This window comes from Felis catus, chromosome B2 (assembly GCF_018350175.1).
Source record: "Felis catus isolate Fca126 chromosome B2, F.catus_Fca126_mat1.0, whole genome shotgun sequence".
Taxonomy (NCBI): Eukaryota; Metazoa; Chordata; class Mammalia; order Carnivora; family Felidae; genus Felis; species Felis catus.
In genome coordinates, this window is record NC_058372.1 from 36938500 (window position 1) to 36957973 (window position 19474).

General features: G+C 38.6%; 1 protein-coding gene across 5 annotated transcripts in view; it reads right to left on the reverse strand.

Moving 5' to 3' along the window:
* The window catches only part of BTBD9 (BTB domain containing 9), a 414008-nt gene that overhangs the window by 363553 nt on the left and 30981 nt on the right, over nt 1-19474 (reverse strand). For 3 of the 5 annotated variants that reach the window (XM_045057479.1, XM_045057482.1, XM_045057483.1), the window contains exons 2-4: nt 12764-12975; nt 8843-9206; nt 7266-7530 (exon numbers count right to left, since the gene is read on the reverse strand). In XM_045057479.1, the coding sequence (XP_044913414.1) occupies nt 7266-7530; nt 8843-9206; nt 12764-12948 (814 nt within the window). In that variant the 5' untranslated portion in view covers nt 12949-12975. Of the gene's footprint in view, nt 1-7265; nt 7531-8842; nt 9207-12763; nt 12976-14210; nt 14357-19474 lie in introns of all 5 variants that reach the window. The other 2 variants (XM_045057480.1, XM_045057481.1) reach the window with 1 other exon arrangement.

Sequence of the window (19474 nt, forward strand, 5' to 3'; positions counted from 1 at the left end):
TCAGCTCAGGTCATGATCTTGCGGTTCGTGAGTTCGAGCCCTGCATGGGACTCTGCACTGACAGCTTGGAGCCTGGAGCCTGCTTCAGATTCTGTGTCTTCCTCTCTCTCTCAGTTCCTCCCCCACTTGCACTATCTCTCTCTCTCTCTCTCAAAAATAAATAAAGATAGAAAAAAATTTTTTTAACATTTTTCAAATGAAGCCAGGTGAAGGGAGTGGCTCCAGAAGATAACAATAAATGCTGCTGACAATGGGGACTGGGTAGGTTTAGTTAACTTGCAAAAGGCTAAGGCAACTCAGAAAAAACAAAAAAAAACAAAACCTAGCCAGGCTCAACCTTTTTCGTGATGAAGTGATACAGGTTTAGAATTTCCTGAGTTCTCTTAGTTCATGGTAATCATATATATGCATTCTTGTAGTCTGCTTCCAGGAGCCCTGCCTGCCACCTGCCTTGTAAGGGTTTCTGATGGGAAGACACACTTACCCCTCTCTCCAAACCCTTCCCTATAGGGTCGCCTGAGACTCAGAGGGAAGAAAACAGAGCCTGGTATGGTTTTTTAAAAAAAAGAAAGTTGGATTTAAAGTGAGAAAACCTAAGTCTAAGACTCAGGCTCTACTCCCCACTCCCCCTGAGTGAGGCCTGTCAGTCTCTATGGATCGGTTTTCTCATCTACAAATAATGCCGTGCCCAACCCACTCACTGGATTACTGTAAAGATCATACTACAAATAAGATATGCCACAGGATCATGGGAAGTGTAAAGCATGCAAACAGTCAAAAAACCCTTACCGAGGACTCAATCTGTACCAGGTACCACTGGAATGCCTCAGAAAGGAAGACAGAGATGGGCCCCGCCCTCCTGATGCCTCCAACCAAGAAATGAAGCTTTTCATAAAGCAAGCAAACAAAAACTTCCAATCTCCACTTTTCAGTGCTAATAATGCGTAACACTGGGTAAAAAGAGGTATTTTCTCCCTTACTGCTGAGTGTAAAATGGGGGGGTCTGAAGTCCGTTGCCGCAGACCACTGGAACCCATCTCCACCAGTTCTGCCATCACCAGTCAAGACCAAGCCAAGAAGGGGGGAACTCAAGCTTTCAGACTTAGAAATGGCTGCCACCCTTTGATTTTCTCTAAACACAAGCATCTTCTCTAAAATTTATCAAGCTCGCAACAACACACTAGGCGTAAGGGTTTCAAGTGACTGTAACTAAAAGTCTAAAATGGAAATGAAAGTGCTACTGCAAGTCTAAAGTCTTCTTCTGAAGTTTATTTCAAGGGTGCTTGAGAACTTTTCTAACTGTTCTTGACAGATTCCCTGAAAGTATCTTTCACTTTAAAATGGAGAACACTTACACAAGTGGCAAGCCTCTCATGGTGACCATAATTGGAGTATCTCACGGGATAAAAACACAACCCCCAAGTATTTGTGTGTGTCTATGTGCACGTGTGCACACCTGCACACACGCACAAGACCCACAGTTAAAGGTAAGAAGAAAAGTGACCATAAATGTATTCTTACTGCCTAATATCTATCAGTCGAGAAAAGAGCTCTCAAAAAATGTAGGGTGTTAGAGATTAAACGCATAGCGGGTAACAACAGTTTTCTTAACATTTGTGATTTTTGATACACTGTAGAAACATGAAGAAAGAAAATAAGCTTTGAAGTTCCACAGGTAGGCAGAAACAAGCCAAGTATTAGAAAGAAAAGCTAAGGAGAAATGGAGTAGGACCTGCTGCTAGCGACACAGTGCCAAAATCTGAGTGGTTCTAGGTTAATTATCTTGTGTTTTTCTTTAGTTGTGTTATGTTCTTACTCCTCCTTTATTGAACTTTCTATGACATCTAGGCTGAGATAGCTGTCCACCCCTGATGGGTCATTTGGAGCCATACTTGGTTCTCTGCCCACTGCAATCTCTTTACCTAATTCTGTGCCCCAATCATCCTCTACTCCCCAACCTGACATCCCTGAAAAAATGTGTGGCTCCTCCCTTCCAACATGTGTGGCACTACACGTGGCCTTCTTGACAACTCTTGTCTTCCCTTGACTCGCCCCATTATCTCCACTCTCTGCAGGCCTCCTTTCCACATTTAACAGTACTGGTGCTCAAACACACCAAAGACAAAACAGAGATAGAAAATAACCCCGGCAGGAGACTTTACTGAAGAGCACCAGCCTCCTGAGTCAGAGCAGCACTGGTTCCGGCTCAGGCATTGATTTCACTCAGTAACTTTAGGCAAGTTACTTATAAAGATCACAGAATGAAAACTTCTAAGAGCCAAATGGGACCTTCATCCTATTTATTTAAAGAAAAAAAATTTCTAAGCTGCCTTGTGTGTGCTGGACTATGCTGGACTCAGAAGCTCACCATCTAATACAGACAAGTGCATATCGGACATGAAATGCCTCCACAGAAGAACACTCAGGAGAGATTCTTTGTGAACCCCCCTAGTTTACAGATGAAGATACTACGAACTATAGAAGATAAATAAAAGAGGAGTCAAAGGGTTGTGAAAGTATTAAAGGTTCACTGCTGTTATTATAGCCTGTATGTGACAGGTGAGACATTTTGAAATCTAGTCTAGAAGCAAGGGATGGATCCATTCAGTCACTCATTTACTGTGAAAAGTCTAGATTTGGGCACTGTGCTAGGTGCTGGAAAAACAGGGGTGAAAGGCATAATTACAGTCCTCAGGAAGCTCAGTCTTGTAGGAATCTAGGCAAGAAAAGCAAGAGGGGCAAGCTTTCTCCATCTGAGTTACTGGAAACTATAAGAAGGGCTACGTGGTACCATGTACCTACAACACAGATTTAAACACACACACATATTTACATATCAACCAATAATTTAACTTAGCAGTCCGATGAACAGATTGACTTTTACTCAATAAAGAAATTTTGAGAATGGAAGTTGTGATAAGCTCCCTGCTATAAACATGAAGAAGCAATATATTACTGTACTCTTTCTCAAAGTCTAAAACCTAAGACATGTAATACAAAGTACAACTCAGCCCAAACAGAAAAAGCACTAACTTTCAAGGTAGAAAGGGCTCCATAAGACAAAACTAAGCATTAAAGGAATGGTCTGAGTGCTAGTAGTTCAAATACCCTAAGGGGGAAAAAAATAATTTCATTAAAAATTAATTCCTTTTCCCCAGGTGTATGTATAAAACTAGTCAAAACCACCTTCTCAGGAAGACTAACCATCAATGGTAAATTAAAAACATCCTTTGGGTACCCCCCTTTTTTTTAAGGAGGAAAAAATTGCTGCAATTTGGTTAAAATCCCCAGGATATACAGCTTTAAGTGTACAACTTTCCAGAAACTAATATTAATAAACTCAAAGTAAGACCATTAGTATCTGTGCTGCCCCTAGTCCAGAACAGAACCTCTCCACAGTTCATGAAAAGTCCCCAAAGACACAGAAACTATACGCTGGGAAAACAATGACACAAACAAATTTGGTCAATAGTTTCAAAATAAGCAGAACTATTGTTCCAGAACATCCCAGGAACAGTTCTCAAATTTTAGACCCTTTTTTCCTAACAGTGAAGAAATGTGATAAAACAATATGTTTGGATAACATTTACCTAGAAAATAACCTATATTTTTAGTATCTGATAGGAAAGTGATATGCATCCTTAGTATTGATAGTATTGATTTTGCTATCCATATAGTTAAAAAGTCTGAAAAACAGCCTGCTATTCATTCATTTCTCAAGTTCACAAATTAGATAAAAGATTCCCAAACATCTGTATAATCTCTTCCTTGAGACCCCACTGAATTATTCCAGAATGAAGAATTTAATACTTATGAGAAGTATAGTAAATATATCATTCCAGAACTGAGTAGTCCCTTTCATGGTTATTTCATGGGTTTATTATAACCCATGTCTAATACCTATACTTATCAGTTGGTCAATTCTAAACTACCATTAACTATGTGAAATGTCCAAAGCATCTCCCTCCCACAAAAATGTACCAAACCTATCCTAACAGCAAATCCAGTTATAGGGTCTTCCCAACACCTCAAACCAAAGCCAGGGCAAGAAGGGGAAAAAAGAAACTTATACAAGAGGATCTGACAATGAGAATTTAGAAAGTCTAAAAGTATATTACTTATCTTGTTATCTCTCCCCTGTCCACCCTCCCACACGTTAATCCAAGGCTGACCCTCACCTAGGACCACTCTCTAGCACCTCCAATCTCCACCCGGACCTCCCTCGACCTATTCCCTCTGGCTACCAAACTATTTCTTGACTGCCTTTCACTCCAATTTACACACTGGACGATCAACACATGGTACTTACTGTCTTTTCAAACCTATGGCCTAATTCCCCCCGTTCAGTCAAGCTTCTGCCCAGACTACTCAGCAACCCACCACAATTTATACCCCAAGGTTTTCTCTCAATTCTCGTTCTTCTTATATCTCAGCATCACTGGACACCTGTGACCACCCTCTCCATATAAAAGTTCTCTCCTCTGTCGGCTTCTGTAACCCTACCCTGTTTTCTTCCTACTTAATTCTTCCTTCTCTACCTTTAGCCCCTTGGCTAAAGCTCTTCTCCAAGTCTCAGACTTTGATCTTCACTTCTTTCTCTACACTCTAGCCCAGGTTTCAACTCTTTCTTCACCAGTTCTGATTGCTTCCTAAACTCCAGTAACATGCTTGCACTGCTATTAGACATTTCTCCTTGAGTTCATGCACCAAATGTCTCCTATATGCTATAAAGTATGTTAAAGGGTACAAAGATTAACAGGCCGTACAAAGATCATCTCTGCCTTCGAGGACCAAAGACAAACAAAAAATTTTAAAACAATGTGACCAGTGTGATAATTCCTACAGAGACACATAAAGATGAGGAAGAATACAAATAATGATAATATAAACAATCGTTTCCTTGATTGAGCTTACAGATGTTATTTGCACGCATTATTTCTTTTTTTTTTAAATGTTTATTGATTGATTGATTGAGAGGGACAGACAGTATGCAAGCAGGGGAGGGGCAGAGAGAGAGGGAGAGAGAGAATCCCAAGCAGGCTGCGCACCAAGAGTGGAGCCTAACATGGGGCTCCATCTCACAACTGCAAGATTCATGACCTGAGCCAAAATCAAGTGTCCAATCGCTTAACCGAATGAGCCACCCAGGCACCCCTGGACACATTATTTCAATTAATTCTCATAACAATATAAGGAAATGTTAAAACCGAAGGTAAAATTCCTTACGTAACTTAATACCAGGTCACACAACTAGTAAGTGACTCATTCCGGATTTGAGGTCAAACTTGTCTGGCTCCAAAGCCAGTGCTTTTTCTTCTGTGCCCAATGAAAAGGAATCTAAATCTGATGGGTCAGGAGAGAAGTCCAGACTAAGGACACCTATTTAAGATCAGTCAGTTTTCAAGAGAATGTCTGAGCCATGGTCAAGGAAAAGATCATTCAGGGAAATGACTAACATGAGACAGAACTCAGAGTACTAAGATGTTCCAGAAACCCTCAAACTCAGTAAGTCTAAAAACAAGCTCAGCATCTTTGGAGAACTACCACATTTCATCAATTCTAAGACAGTTTTTCAAATTTTAACATTTCTGAAGTTGAGACACAGACATGATGGTATGTTATGGTTTCATTGGCAATACTGTTTCCTTTCTTAGTGGTACATAACACAATGGGACCTCAAAACTTCTGGTTTCTTAGATTTGATAAAATATGGTTAACTTCCTCCTAAACTTAATCCTCAGATTTAAATCCCTTAAATCACCAAGATCTGATTTTTTAGAATATAAAATTTCCATCTTCCCTACTACCACTCTAGTTTATCAACCTTACACAAGTCAGACACCTACCCAGCTGGTCTCCCTGAATCGTTTTTCACTATTTCAAATCAACAAGTATTACATCATGGATCAATCTTTCAAGACCACCACCATACTCATGTCTCTCTTCCTCTTGAAAATTACCTTCTGGTTGTGTATAAGCCAGATCCCAAGCTACTTTGAAAGACTTCTATGATTTTGCCTGAGCTGACCATTACAGCCTGTGTTGTTTATCAATGCAAGCCTTCTACCTCTAGCTGAGCTCTCCTGATGACAGCCCTTGAAATGTCCCACCTCGGCTCTCAGTCATAACCAGTCCTCCCCTGTGAATACACTCTGCCCCAATACCCCTCACATCAAATGTTAGGATTCATCTCAGGCTTCATAATCTCCATGAAATCTCCCTCAACCCTTCTGAACCTAGGTTCCCTTTAGAAGTTCACAGCATGTGCTCGTCTTAAACACTGTTGTACTGAACTTTTCATGGGAGTAGATCTTATTTCCACAAGGAAATTAAAAAGGCTCAAATGCAGAGACTATTTTGCATTTACACACACAGCGTAGTGGTTAATTACACAGCCTACCTAGTAGGTTTGACTCTCAGCTCTGTATCTTTCTGTGTGACCTTCAGCAAATTATTTAACCTCTCTGTGCTTCAGTTTCCTCATTTGTGAAATGGAGCCAATAATGGTAGCTACTTCAAAGGGTTGTTTTGAGAATTAAATGATCATGTAGAGGGGCGCCTGGGTGGCTCAGTAGGGTGAGTGTCTGACTTCAGCTCAGATCGTATCTCGCGATTCATGAGTTTGAGTCCCATCTCAAGTTCTGTGCTAACAGCTCCGAGCCTGGAGCCTGCTTTGGATTCTGTGTCTCCCTCTCTCTCTGCCCCGCCTCCACTTGCACTTGTCTCTCTCTCTCTCTCTCTCTCTCTCTCTCAAAAATAAACATTTAAAAAAATGATCATGTAGAACTATTACTGATATATATAAGCACCTTGTAAGTGTTAACCACTATTATATTTATTAATAAGAAAAATCACATAAGTTGGAAATGTAACACAAGTGTTAGCTACTATTATTATTTAGAATATCCATGTTCACAGGACCTAAAATAGTAAGCGTGTAGCACATACTCAGTGCTGATGTGATGAAGGAAGGCACGAAAGGTCTTAGCGTGAGAAGCTGTTTGGAAAAGTGTCTATTTCTGACATTTTAGGGAACAACTAAAGAAATCCATCCAGAAATGCCAAGAAATCACTACTTTGGGGTCTGCAAAGGCTCACCAGTCTCTGGAGGAATTAAGAGGAGAACAACAGGAAACAGAGCTGTATGTTCTTAGACCCACACACCACATATACCTGCAACTAGAGTTTTGTGGCTCGTTTTGTAGCTGAAACTATCAGACGAGGGAGAAAACTTCCTAAGGAACGCAGGGTAAGCAGGTACTCACTGAGCATGCCTCTGTAATTGAGGTCCATATCCCGGCTCTCAGATCGAACTTTAATAGCATCCAGAATGGCATCAGGAGACAACAGTCCTGAAGGCCTCACAACATTCAGAAGTTCAGTGAGGCTCATCAGAGGCAAACGCACAGCCTGCATGATTTCAGCATGATTCTCCTTTGAATTGTGCTTACACCAATTTAACAAGGCTAGGAAGATATCTTTTTCGGGAGCTGCAAATGAATCTCTTAATACGATGTTTAAAAGTGCTGTCTGAAAAGGACAAAACAAAAAATTCCAGTTATCAAGGAGCTCAACCATGTGTATGATCAGTCAACAAAATGTTACAGAACTGCAGGTATCACTTATATCTCAGCAACTCTCTTTGACCATCTTCTTTCTTTAACCTTCGTGCCATATACTCTCTTGCCCATAAGGGCTCCATGAATAGCCATGGGCATCTTTAACCACTACACCAAATGTCTAGTTTTTCCAACACATCCTCTGTGCACCTATCTCAATAAAACAAGAAGAAAAATGGCAGCATGGGCAGCTGTCATTCCATGCAGGTTCTTCAGGAGAGTTTACATTTAGAAATCAGTCAGCGGTGCCTGGGTGGCTCAGTCGGTTGAGAGTCCGACTTCGGCTCAGGTCATGATCTCGCATTCGTGGGTTTGAGCTCCACATTGGGCTCTGTGCTGACAGCTCAGAGCCTGGAGCCTACTTTGGATTCTGTGTCTCCCTCTTTCTCTCTGCCCTTCCCCTGTTCACATGCTGTCTCTCTCTGTCTCTCAAAAAAAAAAAAAAAAAAGTTAAAAATTTTTTTAAGTCAGTAAGATACAGCTGGAATTTAAAATTCGAAATCTTTTGCTCCACAGCATTACTGCACTCCCATATTTTTGGTTCTCAGATTTCTAGACTGACCTCCAGTAACCTTGGTGTGACCCTTGAAGACCCTTGTCTCTAAAAAGTAAGTAGGATAGTAAAAATCATAGTTTACACTCAAGCCAAAATACATAGCTTTTCAAATAGGTTTTTTCATGTGAAATATTCAGGTTCTAGGACGAACACAAAAAAGGAAAGGACAGACAACCACCAGGGTTCAGAGAATTATTTTGAGCAAAATAGTGTGACTATTTTTTTCAGCCAGCAAAACAAAACAAAACAGCAGTGACTTAAAGACACCCAATGATACATCAGATCTCTTTTATGAATTTTCCTTCCCATAATATGGAATTATTAGTTGCACTCTCTGTTGGAAAAATACAAAACCAAAACATAGTATGCAACACCACAAAGGAACCTATTTGACTATCATCACACTGATGATACCGCTCTGTAGCACAGTCTCTTTTACACATAGAACCTACCAGAAGAATCTTAAAAAAGAAACCAAAAGCAATTTGCCTCTCTTTTATATGATCTACACAGAGTCTCAGTAGCCAGAGGCAGGTGGCTAGACAGATGACCTCTTCTAGACCGATGATGTTTACTTTTTTTAATCTCAGTCTATTGCTCTACTCTTACAGCACAGATCTAAATTGTACAGGGCATGCCTGTGAAGTTCTTGCAGATGATGACACACCTTAGAAAGGGAGAGGAAGCCTTCACTTGAGAGCACCTCCTGAGCATTTCTGTCCATAAACAAGCAGCACATGCAAGTTAACTTGGGAAGTGAGTAGAGGCTGGCAACATCAAAAGTCATGCAGACATTCTGAATGTTAAGTATGGTGCAGAGATACTCAGAGGTAGAGTCCTCCAGCTCTGGAAATCCATATTTATGAGCTAGGCTCAGAAAGTCCAGCAACACCTCCTCCTTCTCATCTGTCAGCGTTGCCCGCCCGGTGTAGATGTATTTTAGCAGCATTGTGAATGCTTCTGCAGTGGTGTCTTGAAGAGGGATTTCTGCTTCAGGCTGAGATTCTCGCATCCCACCATACAGTAACGCTCTGCACATGAGAGAAGAAATGCGTAAGGAAAACCTCCAATAAGATTTGCCACAATATCATGAAACGATGGTTAGCAGCATTATGCAAACGTAAATTTGTTTAGTGACACAAAGATTCAGGTGAAGAAATGCATAGTAATCACTTTATTTCTCTAAAGGAAGAGAAATTATTTATATAAACTATTTTGGATTAATTCCATAAACAATTGGACTAATGAAATTATCTTGAGACCTCAAATATGTAATAAACATTAAACAGAAAGATGAAAGTACTCTTTTGAAAGGAACAGCAAAATCCGTATAAACATATTAAAGATAGATAAGGATGTTTAAAAAATAAAAATCTGTAGGAAAAGATATAATCAGATAAAAACAATTACAGACACTCAGGTGCCATTCTCCCCTGTCAGACTGGCAGAAATTAAAAATCCTGTTAACTATTCAGTGCTGCAAAAGCAATAGAAAAACAAGTTCTCTCATGCACTGTTTTGAGCCTATAAATAGGCGCCCTTTTGGAGAAAGTAATTTAAGTAATCTGTTAGGACTCAATTCTAGAGAAATAATACAGCAAAGCAAAGATACATCTTAAGAATGTATACTGAAACAATGAAAATGTTGAAAAAAAATTTTAAATGTCCATCAACAGAAATGCACTTAAAAAAATGGATATATGCATTCTATACAGCTATTACAGAGATAAAGAAGATCAATATATACAGTCTTGGAAGATGTCCAGGATACGGTAGATAAGTCAAGTTGTAGACCCACATGGGTTGCATGGAAAAAAGCATATACCACATAATTATACGTGTATGCACATAGGTAATGTGGATATGTCTATTTATATTGAGAAAAATCAGGGGAAATTCATCTTACACTATTAACAGAGGTTGTCTCTGGGGAATGGGATTAGATGGCTGGTAGGGAAGGACTTCCATTTGTTACTTTATAAATTAAAAATGAAACTGGTGATGGGATTATGGGTGATTTAACTTTTTTTTTCTCCTGTCTTTTCAGTATTTTTCAGATTAAAAAAAATCCCCATATTATTGCTTATCTGCTCATCTAAAAAATGAAAACCAGACAATCCAGTCAGGCAATGAATTTGAATTTCTACTTCTATTACTACAGGAGGAATAATATGAGCCAGTTAAACCTCTAATCCATCAGGAAAGAAAGGGCAGCCAGAGGAGGACCAGGGAGGAGTGCAGAAAAGGACAGTACAAGTGAGAAAGGAAATGTGTAAAAGTGAAAACAAGACAATAAGGGGGGGGGGGGGGGGGGAGAGACTCCCCCTGCTCCTAAGATTCTCAGAGCAGGACTAGCATTTCAAGGGTTCCCTCCAATACCTGCTGGAACTTCTCCCACCCTCCCCAGGCCTTGGCATTCTGGCTTGCCTCAGGGCAACAGCTGAAACCATCCAGGCAAAGATTCACAAATATTCTGAGCATACTTCTTCACCCGGTTATATACTCTGCCTAAAAACACTCTTAAAGGTTTTCAATAATCCAGAGAGCACCCCACCATGACCTTAAAATTACTAGATTAAAGAATACTTTCCTAGGGAGGGCTCGCCAAGACTTACTCCCCCTGCAGAGTGATCCATGGTATTTACCTAAATTCTCAATACTTTAAAAGTGGTTTTCATGGGGCTCCCTTAGAACACTAAATATGAACCCCCAACTTGTGAAAAATCCCCTCTTGTACAGTTAGTTTGTCCTTATGTGGGAATTGATAGGCTTTATGACAAGACTAGGGCCTCTCCTAAATTTCCTTTGCATATGAACAGTGTCTGCAATGAGAATCTAAGACAGCTTTGGTAATGACTCTGAGTTCAGCCTAGTGAGCCATCATAGATTATAAATGTTTAATATCCACAAAGAGACACCAAGAACAAGTTCAGTAAGCGAGGGGAGTACATTCCATTCATTCAAAATGATCTTCAAATTTCTAAAAGTATGTGAGTTTCTTTTAAGAATATCCTGAACATTTAAAGGTACCCACACACAGTTGTCTCAAATCATTTTTGAAAGAAGAGAGGCATATAATATTAACAAATATAAAACATAAGGCTGAAAAGTTCTGACCTAATAAGGAATGGTCTCTCAAACACTTTAATAGTAATGAGTGGACCAAAAGTAAGAAAAGGGACAGAAACACAAAGGAAAAGTGTGCAGAGGACAGAGGCTGGTAACGAATAATGACTAGACCAAGGCCAGCAGTCAGGGTTGAGCTGACCACCAGCAGGGGGAGTAGGACAGTGTGCGCTCTCTTTTCGAAGCTCCTGGCTTTATCGACAGTGGCATTTTATATGTACAAAATGGAATGCTCTAAAAATGTTTAAAATGTACTAAACACATTCTAGATAAATGGTAAATATTTCCAAGAGACTCACTTCACAACAGTGTGTGTGTGTGTGACTCTAGATACTGTTTTGTTGACTTACTTAACTCTAATTGTAAAAATCAGACTACAGTTTTCACTAGAAGGTAACTGAAATTTTCTCTAAGCCTTTGGCATCTTAATTTTTAGATATCAAGTTTCCTAGGTAAATCCATGATTTTATGGATATGGACTCCATGGACTCCAAGGATTTATCAAGGACAAATTATCACTCAGTCTATAATTCAGTGGTGATTCCCATTTAACAATTATTAGGTAAAATGTAGAGTCATTAGAGCTTAGCTTAACAATCTTAAGCCTGGAAGCTAAAGGTCTGAGTAACAGACAACAGTTATGTATAAGGAGGATTTAAAAAAAAATTTTTTTAATGTTTATTTATTTTTGAGAGAGAGAGAGAGAGAAGGAGAGAGAGAGAACTTGTGCAAACAGGGGAGGGGCAGAGAGAGGGAGACACAGAATGTGAAGCAGGCTCCAGACTCTGAACTGTCAGCACAGAGCCCAATGTGGGGCTCAAATTCACAAACCATGAGATCATGACCTAAACTGAAGTTGGACACCTAACCGAATGAGACACCCAGGCACCCCAAGGAGGATTTTTTTACATTAGTCCATAAATATTTTGCTTAGTTTTAATTCTAATGTAACTATGAAACTTCCTTTCAATAAATGAATTCCCTTTAATCTAATGGGATTGCCAAATGCGTATCTTAGAGATAGATCTGTTGGGTTACCTGAGTCTCAGTGGTCTGAAACTAAGAGGTATACATATTTACTAGCAAGCCCAGAGGTCAGTCTACCCACACAACAAGAAGCCTATCTTCCAATAAATCAATAAATCAGCTGAAGTTCAACTGTGAGAAGCAGGTGAGGGCAACAAAGATTCAGCCTGAGAAATATTCTCAAGACCTTGAAAAATGGTTGGTGTGAGACTGTCTAGCCTGGAAAGCCTTCTATCCCGCTAATTCTCAGATGGTTTCTGAAGGAAAAGGTGATTAAAAAGTAACAAAAAGTCTACAAAGATGGAATTCTTATAGATGCTGAATTGAAAGACTGCTAGAATTTATTGTTATGCTTTGTTACATATTTGTCATAGAGTAGAAAATACCAGTGTTTTCCACAAGTAACTTGAATCTTCAAAAAGTAATATACACTTACCGAAAATATTGGCACCTCGCTGCCAAAATTACCCTGTGGGCAGGAAAGCGTTTCTTTTCCACAACAAATGTGACGTCGCCATATTCTTCCCCTATCAGCAAGGCACCAATATGTTCAGACAAAATGTGCACATGATCAATTTCGCCCACAGCAGTAAAGGGGCGAAGAGGGTGACTGTTACTCATCTTGTAGAACAGGTGATATTCGCTGATCTGTTACATAAAGGAGGGATAAGAATTAGTGGGGGAGAGGGAAGTATACTTAGAAAATCACACACCACAAACATAGCTAAGCAAGAATTTAAAGTACTTTAAAAAAATTCACATGAGAGAGATTTTATCATTACTGGTATCTTTATCAACCAATTTATTCTGGGAAGTAATTGAGCCTGACTCCATTAATTCCATTCCCTTCAATGTCTTATCACACTAGGAAAACAAAAATGCCAGGTCTTCCAATACAAAAGAACTTGGAGCCATCATATTCTAGAAAACTATGCCCAAATACAGGCCTCTTATTTATCAGAACCTCAGGAAAGGAACATCAACAACCAGAAGAACTCCTCTTTATAGCATAGATCTATTCAATGAGGTTGGGTATCACTAACTATACCCAGTTGAAAAGCCATCCAGGCATATATCTAGACCTAAATCACAAACAGAATAAACTAAGTCATCAGATTTCAAATAATTTCAGGGATTTTGGTCTGAAAATATCTTAAATATTTTATAAAAAATAACCTGACATTAATGAAATCTTAACCCTCCCTCAAAAAAAAAATAACCCCAATATTTTTCTCAAGACTGTAATTTCTAGTATAAACTTGCAGCTCTGATGGTAAGATTGCTTACCAAAACATCATTACATTTAATCTCATTTATAGGCACTTCCTTGCTTTTGCATGCAATGCTTTTCTACAGATGTAACTGAAAATCAAAGGGCTGAAACATCATTAATAGATTTACCTGTTTGAAAGGGGAGTTATGTTCTTTGAAAGCTAAAAGTGTTTATATTCTCCAATCTCTCCAATATTTGCAGGTACAATGTTTTTAAGGGTAAGTTACCCAGCAAGTAAGAGCATTCACTGGCACTCAGGTGCCCAAGGTGGAGATGTGGCTGACAGCTCAGCCTCTATTGCTACCCTTCTAATGCACCAGAGACTAGGGGAATGTGCCTTCTTCACTACACGTCCACACCTTCTTGAACTCTCCACTTGGACCAGGATTAAAGCTTAAGCCACTCCAATCTTTAAACTTCCGTATCTAGATCCATTATTAGCAAGGTGTACAAAAAATGGCCTTAATCCCCAGATACTGCAGTGAAAGATCCTCACAGACCAGGTTCCCCAGTTACTTGCTACTCCATGTTCACCCCCAGCAGACAGAGCACCAGCAAGGACAGCGACACAGAAGGACATGGAGGATGAGTGACGCAAGGAGACACCTGCCCCAGGTAAGTGGACAAGTTCCTGGCCCCTTATCGTAGCAGCATCAGAGGTCTAACAGCATAGTTCCCTAGTTGCCAAGGCAAATTCCTCTTCTTCAACTGCAATCTCCATTTGAAAGCCTTAAAAACTGAATCATCTCCAGTCACCTGTGTATGAAAGACCAAATTCAGCTTGAGCATCAGCAAATAATGCATGATTCGATTGTTTAATGCAAGATACAACAGTCTAATAGAGGAGTTGGCAAACTTTCTGCAAAGGGTCAGATAGTAAATATTTTAGGCTTTGCAAGCTATACGGTGTCTGTACAGATCACTGAAGCCAAAAACAGCCATAGGCAGTAAGTAATGAATGTGCACGGCTATGTTCCAATAAAATTATTTACAGAAAAGGGACAGATAGAACTCTCAAGACTATAGTTTGCCAAACCGTGCTCTAACATATGATCAAAGATTGTACTCTAGACAAAGGATCAGACTGTTTTCTAGTTTTTGATTTCTGGCTGGGTTACCCAATCAATGTTCAAAATAACATGGTTATTTTCTGTGTTAGCCATGAAATTGTGGAATCTACTGGGAGCTGACTTCAAAATCTCACTCCTCTTCAACATGAATTCTCACATCACTATCCCATATTTCAGGGATGGTGCGTGGCTCTAAACAAAACAGACTCTTTCTCTGCCTGAACAAATGCTATGCATATACCAGTGACTATATTCTCTGGTATAATATTCTCTTAAAATTTTATCTAGGTCATAAGTGAGACTAAGTGACTATTAATGAGAAATGACTGATTTTTGGTTAACTAGCACAAAGATAAATTTTTAATTCTTCAACTGATACATAATAAACATTAACATTACATTTATAAATATCTTAATAGGTTCTCCAGATCTGTACTTCTAATACATACAATTTCATTTTGCTAAATTTATGGTTTAATTATGCTTTTCTGAGTATCCACTTACTACGGAATAAATACAATTTTTATTAGCCATGTAGAAATAATTTAATTAGACCAGAGATTGTCAATGAGCTTACGCACACTGGAATCACATGAGGAGTTTTAAAAAAGGGAGGCGGTGGGGGGGGGGGGGGCGGTGCGGAGAGATGCTTGAACCCTAACCATCAGAAATTCTGATTCAATTGGTCTGGAATGTGGAATCACTTTCCAGAAGTTGATTTCAATGAGCAGGCCGAAAAGGAGCCACTGATTTAGACTCTGTTGTCGTATGGTCACATAGCTTACTCTGATGCACAAATATACAAACAAAATTTATGCTGAGAAAGTTCATTGAGGGTTTGATTCCGTTTTGAATCTTACTGCAAAGAGGCAAATGATTCTAACAAAATTACCAATGCCACAGCTTATAAACAAAAAATATTTGAAAATATTTTTGCCCAATGCCCTAGATTATTTACAAAGTAATAGTTTGGGCCCACCCACCTGCATTTTAAAAGGCCTGTTTTAGAAACATACACCAATAAAGTTAATTTTTTAAACTGCTGATTTTAATTTGATAAATAAAATGGGGAAAATGTTAAAGTTAATGGAGCAAAACTGTTTCTTGACTTGTTTCTTAAGCTTTAAACCTTATTCTGCCACTCTCGACATATGTGATCTTTGACAAATTTTCTAACTTCAATTAGACTGTTTCCACACCTGTAATGACATGGTTATAGGCTTTTTCTAAAGTTATATTTTATAACTCTGCTACCGCCTTTTAATATCAGTGTCTTGGCCTGACATATGAAATCAACTCTGTGACTCAGCATTTGATTGTAACTCATGACTATGATTTATTACAGCCAAAGAATACAAAGCAAAATTAGCAAAGGTTTTGAAAAAGCATATGGGACAAAGTTTGAGAACAAGACATAATCTGCCAAGGGTCCTCTCCCAGTGGAATTACATGGGACATGCTTAATGCCCCCAGCAACAAGTTGTGACAGCACGTTAAATGCTGCCAACCAGGAAGCTTGTTAGAGGCTTGATGCCCTGGGGATTTTTTTTTTTTTATTTTTTCAACGTTTATTTATTTTTGGGACAGAGAGAGACAGAGCATGAACGGGGGAGGGGCAGAGAGAGAGGGAGACACAGAATCGGAAACAGGCTCCAGGCTCTGAGCCATCAGCCCAGAGCCTGACGCGGGGCTCGAACTCACGGACCGCGAGATCGTGACCTGGCTGAAGTCTGACGCTTAACCGACTGCGCCACCCAGACGCCCCGATGCCCTGGGGATTTATAATGGGGGCTGTTTCAATAGTAAGCCCCTGCCTAGCATGTATCCAAATTCCAGACTCCCAGAAGGACTAGAGTTCAATACAGACCATACTGTTTGTACAAACTGCTTAGAGTGAGCCACTCTTATCAGCTGGTGGCAGGAACACTTTTAAAATCTAAGTGTCCATCTAGATGCCAGACAAGGGCCAACCTTGCAGTTCAGTCCTTCTATGTTAGCCATTTTCTGTATAGTTCCAGAAACAATGAGAGGATCTAATGATGTTAGCAAAAGCAATGAAAACAAGGAATTTAAAAGCCTATCTGATGTACTTCTTGAATCTTAGATTTGGCCTGGAGAGAGGAATACCAAGAAAATAGCCTACCTTACCTGCCCAAATGTATTCTTGACCCTGGACCTCCCATTATGCCAGATCCAAATAGTTTTAGGGACAGCTTTCTTCAAAATTTCAAGCATCAGATAATTCCAGTGTTATTTAAACAATTCCTACACATGGGAAGAAGTAGTTTTCTGCTGCTTCTTACGAAGCCAATTTAACCCTGACAGGAAGATGCGACCATATCTACAAACTCAAAAACCATCATAAATAACAAAAATCCTATGTAAAACATAGAAAACAGAATTAAGCAGAACAATTCATGACAGAGTAAGTCAATTCCAAGAATGACAGACGAATATTAAGAAAAATAAGTCCTCAAATTAAAAGGCCAAAGTGGAAAAAAAAAATCATCATATAATTAGCTCAATAAAAGCTAAAATATTTTTAAACAATCACTACTAAATTTATTTTTAAAAGTTCTAATTGGGGCGCCTGGGTGGCACAGTCGGTTAAGCGTCCGACTTCAGCCAGGTCATGATCTCACGGTCCGTGAGTTCGAGCCCCGCGTCGGGCTCTAGGCTGATGGCTCAGAGCCTGGAGCCTGTTTCAGATTCTGTGTCTCCCTCTCTCTCTGCCCCTCCCCCGTTCATTCTCTGTCTCTCTCTGTCCCAAAAATAAATAAACGTTGAAAAAAAAATTTTTTAAAAAATTAAAAAAAAAAAGTTCTAATTGAATAGGAATAAAAGTATATTTCCTTTTATTAGGATACTAATACTTCCTTAACTTGATATATATACATAGTTTAACCGTAACGGATATAAGCATCTAATTAATAATAAAACACTAGAACCATTCCTAGAAAGATCAGAAATAAGACAAGGATGTCTACTCTTATCACTATTAACATTTTTCAGAAACAAAAGACAATGCAATTAATTAATCGAACCAAGTGAAAGTTAAATGGATTAGAAAACAAAGGGGCAAAATAATCACTATTTGCAGATAATCTGATTCCCCATATGAAAAATCCATGAGATGGAACTGGAGAGTGTTATGCTAAGTGAAATAAGCCATACAGAGAAAGACAGATACCGTATGTTTTCACTCTTATGTGGATCCTGAGAAACTTAACAGAAACCCATGGGGGAAGGGAAGGGGGAAAAAAAAAAAAAAGAGGTTAGAGTGGAAGAGAGCCAAAGCATAAGAGACTCTTAAAAACTGAGAACAAACTGAGGGTAGATGGGGGGGGTGGGAGGGAGGGGAGGGTGGATGATGGGTATTGAGGAGGGCACCTTTTGGGATGAGCACTGGGTGTTGTATGGAAACCAATTTGACAATAAACTTCATATATTGAAAAAAAAAAAGAAAGGTAAGAAACAATCTTCGAATTGTAACATAATTTTAAGAAGTCTGTCCTAACATGTTCTTACTATAGACATAGTTCTAAGGATTCTCTCTCCTCTGTGCACTTTGTGCTTCTATGTTAAAGAACCAGAGAGTGCATCAACATAGTTTTTTTTAAATATTTTTTCTGAAATCATCTCTCCTTTTGAAATAAATAATCAAATTAAAAAAAAAAAGAAAAATCCATGAGAATCAACTGAAAAAAAATAAAGGAGGAATCAACTGAAAAAAATAAAATCAACTGAAAGAAAATAAAGGAGGTTCACTAAAGTAATCTCAAAAAATTATTATATGAAAATATATAGCATCCTTCCACACCAAAACCACCAGCTAGAAAATATAAAGAAAAAGACTTGCAATTTATAATTGCAAGCCCATCCAATACTTGGGAATAAATTCATAGAATAAGTAAATTATCAAAGTCTATAAAAGAATTTAGGAGAAATAAATGAAGAGACATACATTGTTTGGACATAGAAAGATTCAATGTTTAAAGAGATCTATCACCCCTAAATCACCATATGAAAAATTCTATTGTACTTTAAATTGTGAACACAAAATGTTTTGAAACCTCAAAATTCAAGAAAACATTCTTGGTAGGGATAACACAGTTAAATAACAATAATTTGGTAAATGGGCACAGACAAAAAAGTTGACACTGAGAAGTAAGAATTTTATATTTATCAAGAGGTGTTTCAGGTTGAGAAACACAGTTCTAATTAATACAGGAATTAAAAGTAATCCTGATCACAATCACAACAGAGTTTTTAAATTAAGTTGGGATAAAGGAGTTCATCTGGAAGAATAAATATGAAATTTGGTGTGTGTGTGTGTGTGTGTGTGTGTGTGTGTGTGTGTATTCTGGAAAAAAAAGTGGGGGCCCAGCTTAGTGGATGAGAAAGCAAATCATAAATTAGAGCAATTAGAACAATGTCATATTAGAGACAGATCACTGGAACACATTAGGCCACAAATAAACTATGCACAGGAATTCACTACAAATATATGTACACACACACACACACACACAGCATTTCTATTCAGTAGTGGGAAATATGGATTTTTTTCAATAAAAGATGTTGGCTAGCCATTTGTAAAAAGTAACCTGGATATTCACACAAGAACACAAAATTAAATGCATAAGGATGTCAACCTCAGCACTTTCTGTAACAGTAAAAAATTGGAATAAACATAAATGCTCATTTAAAAGTAATTAGATAAACAAATAATGGTAAATCTATAGAGTTGAATAGTATATAATGATTTAAGAAGAATAAATTTAGATACCATTGACATTGAAAA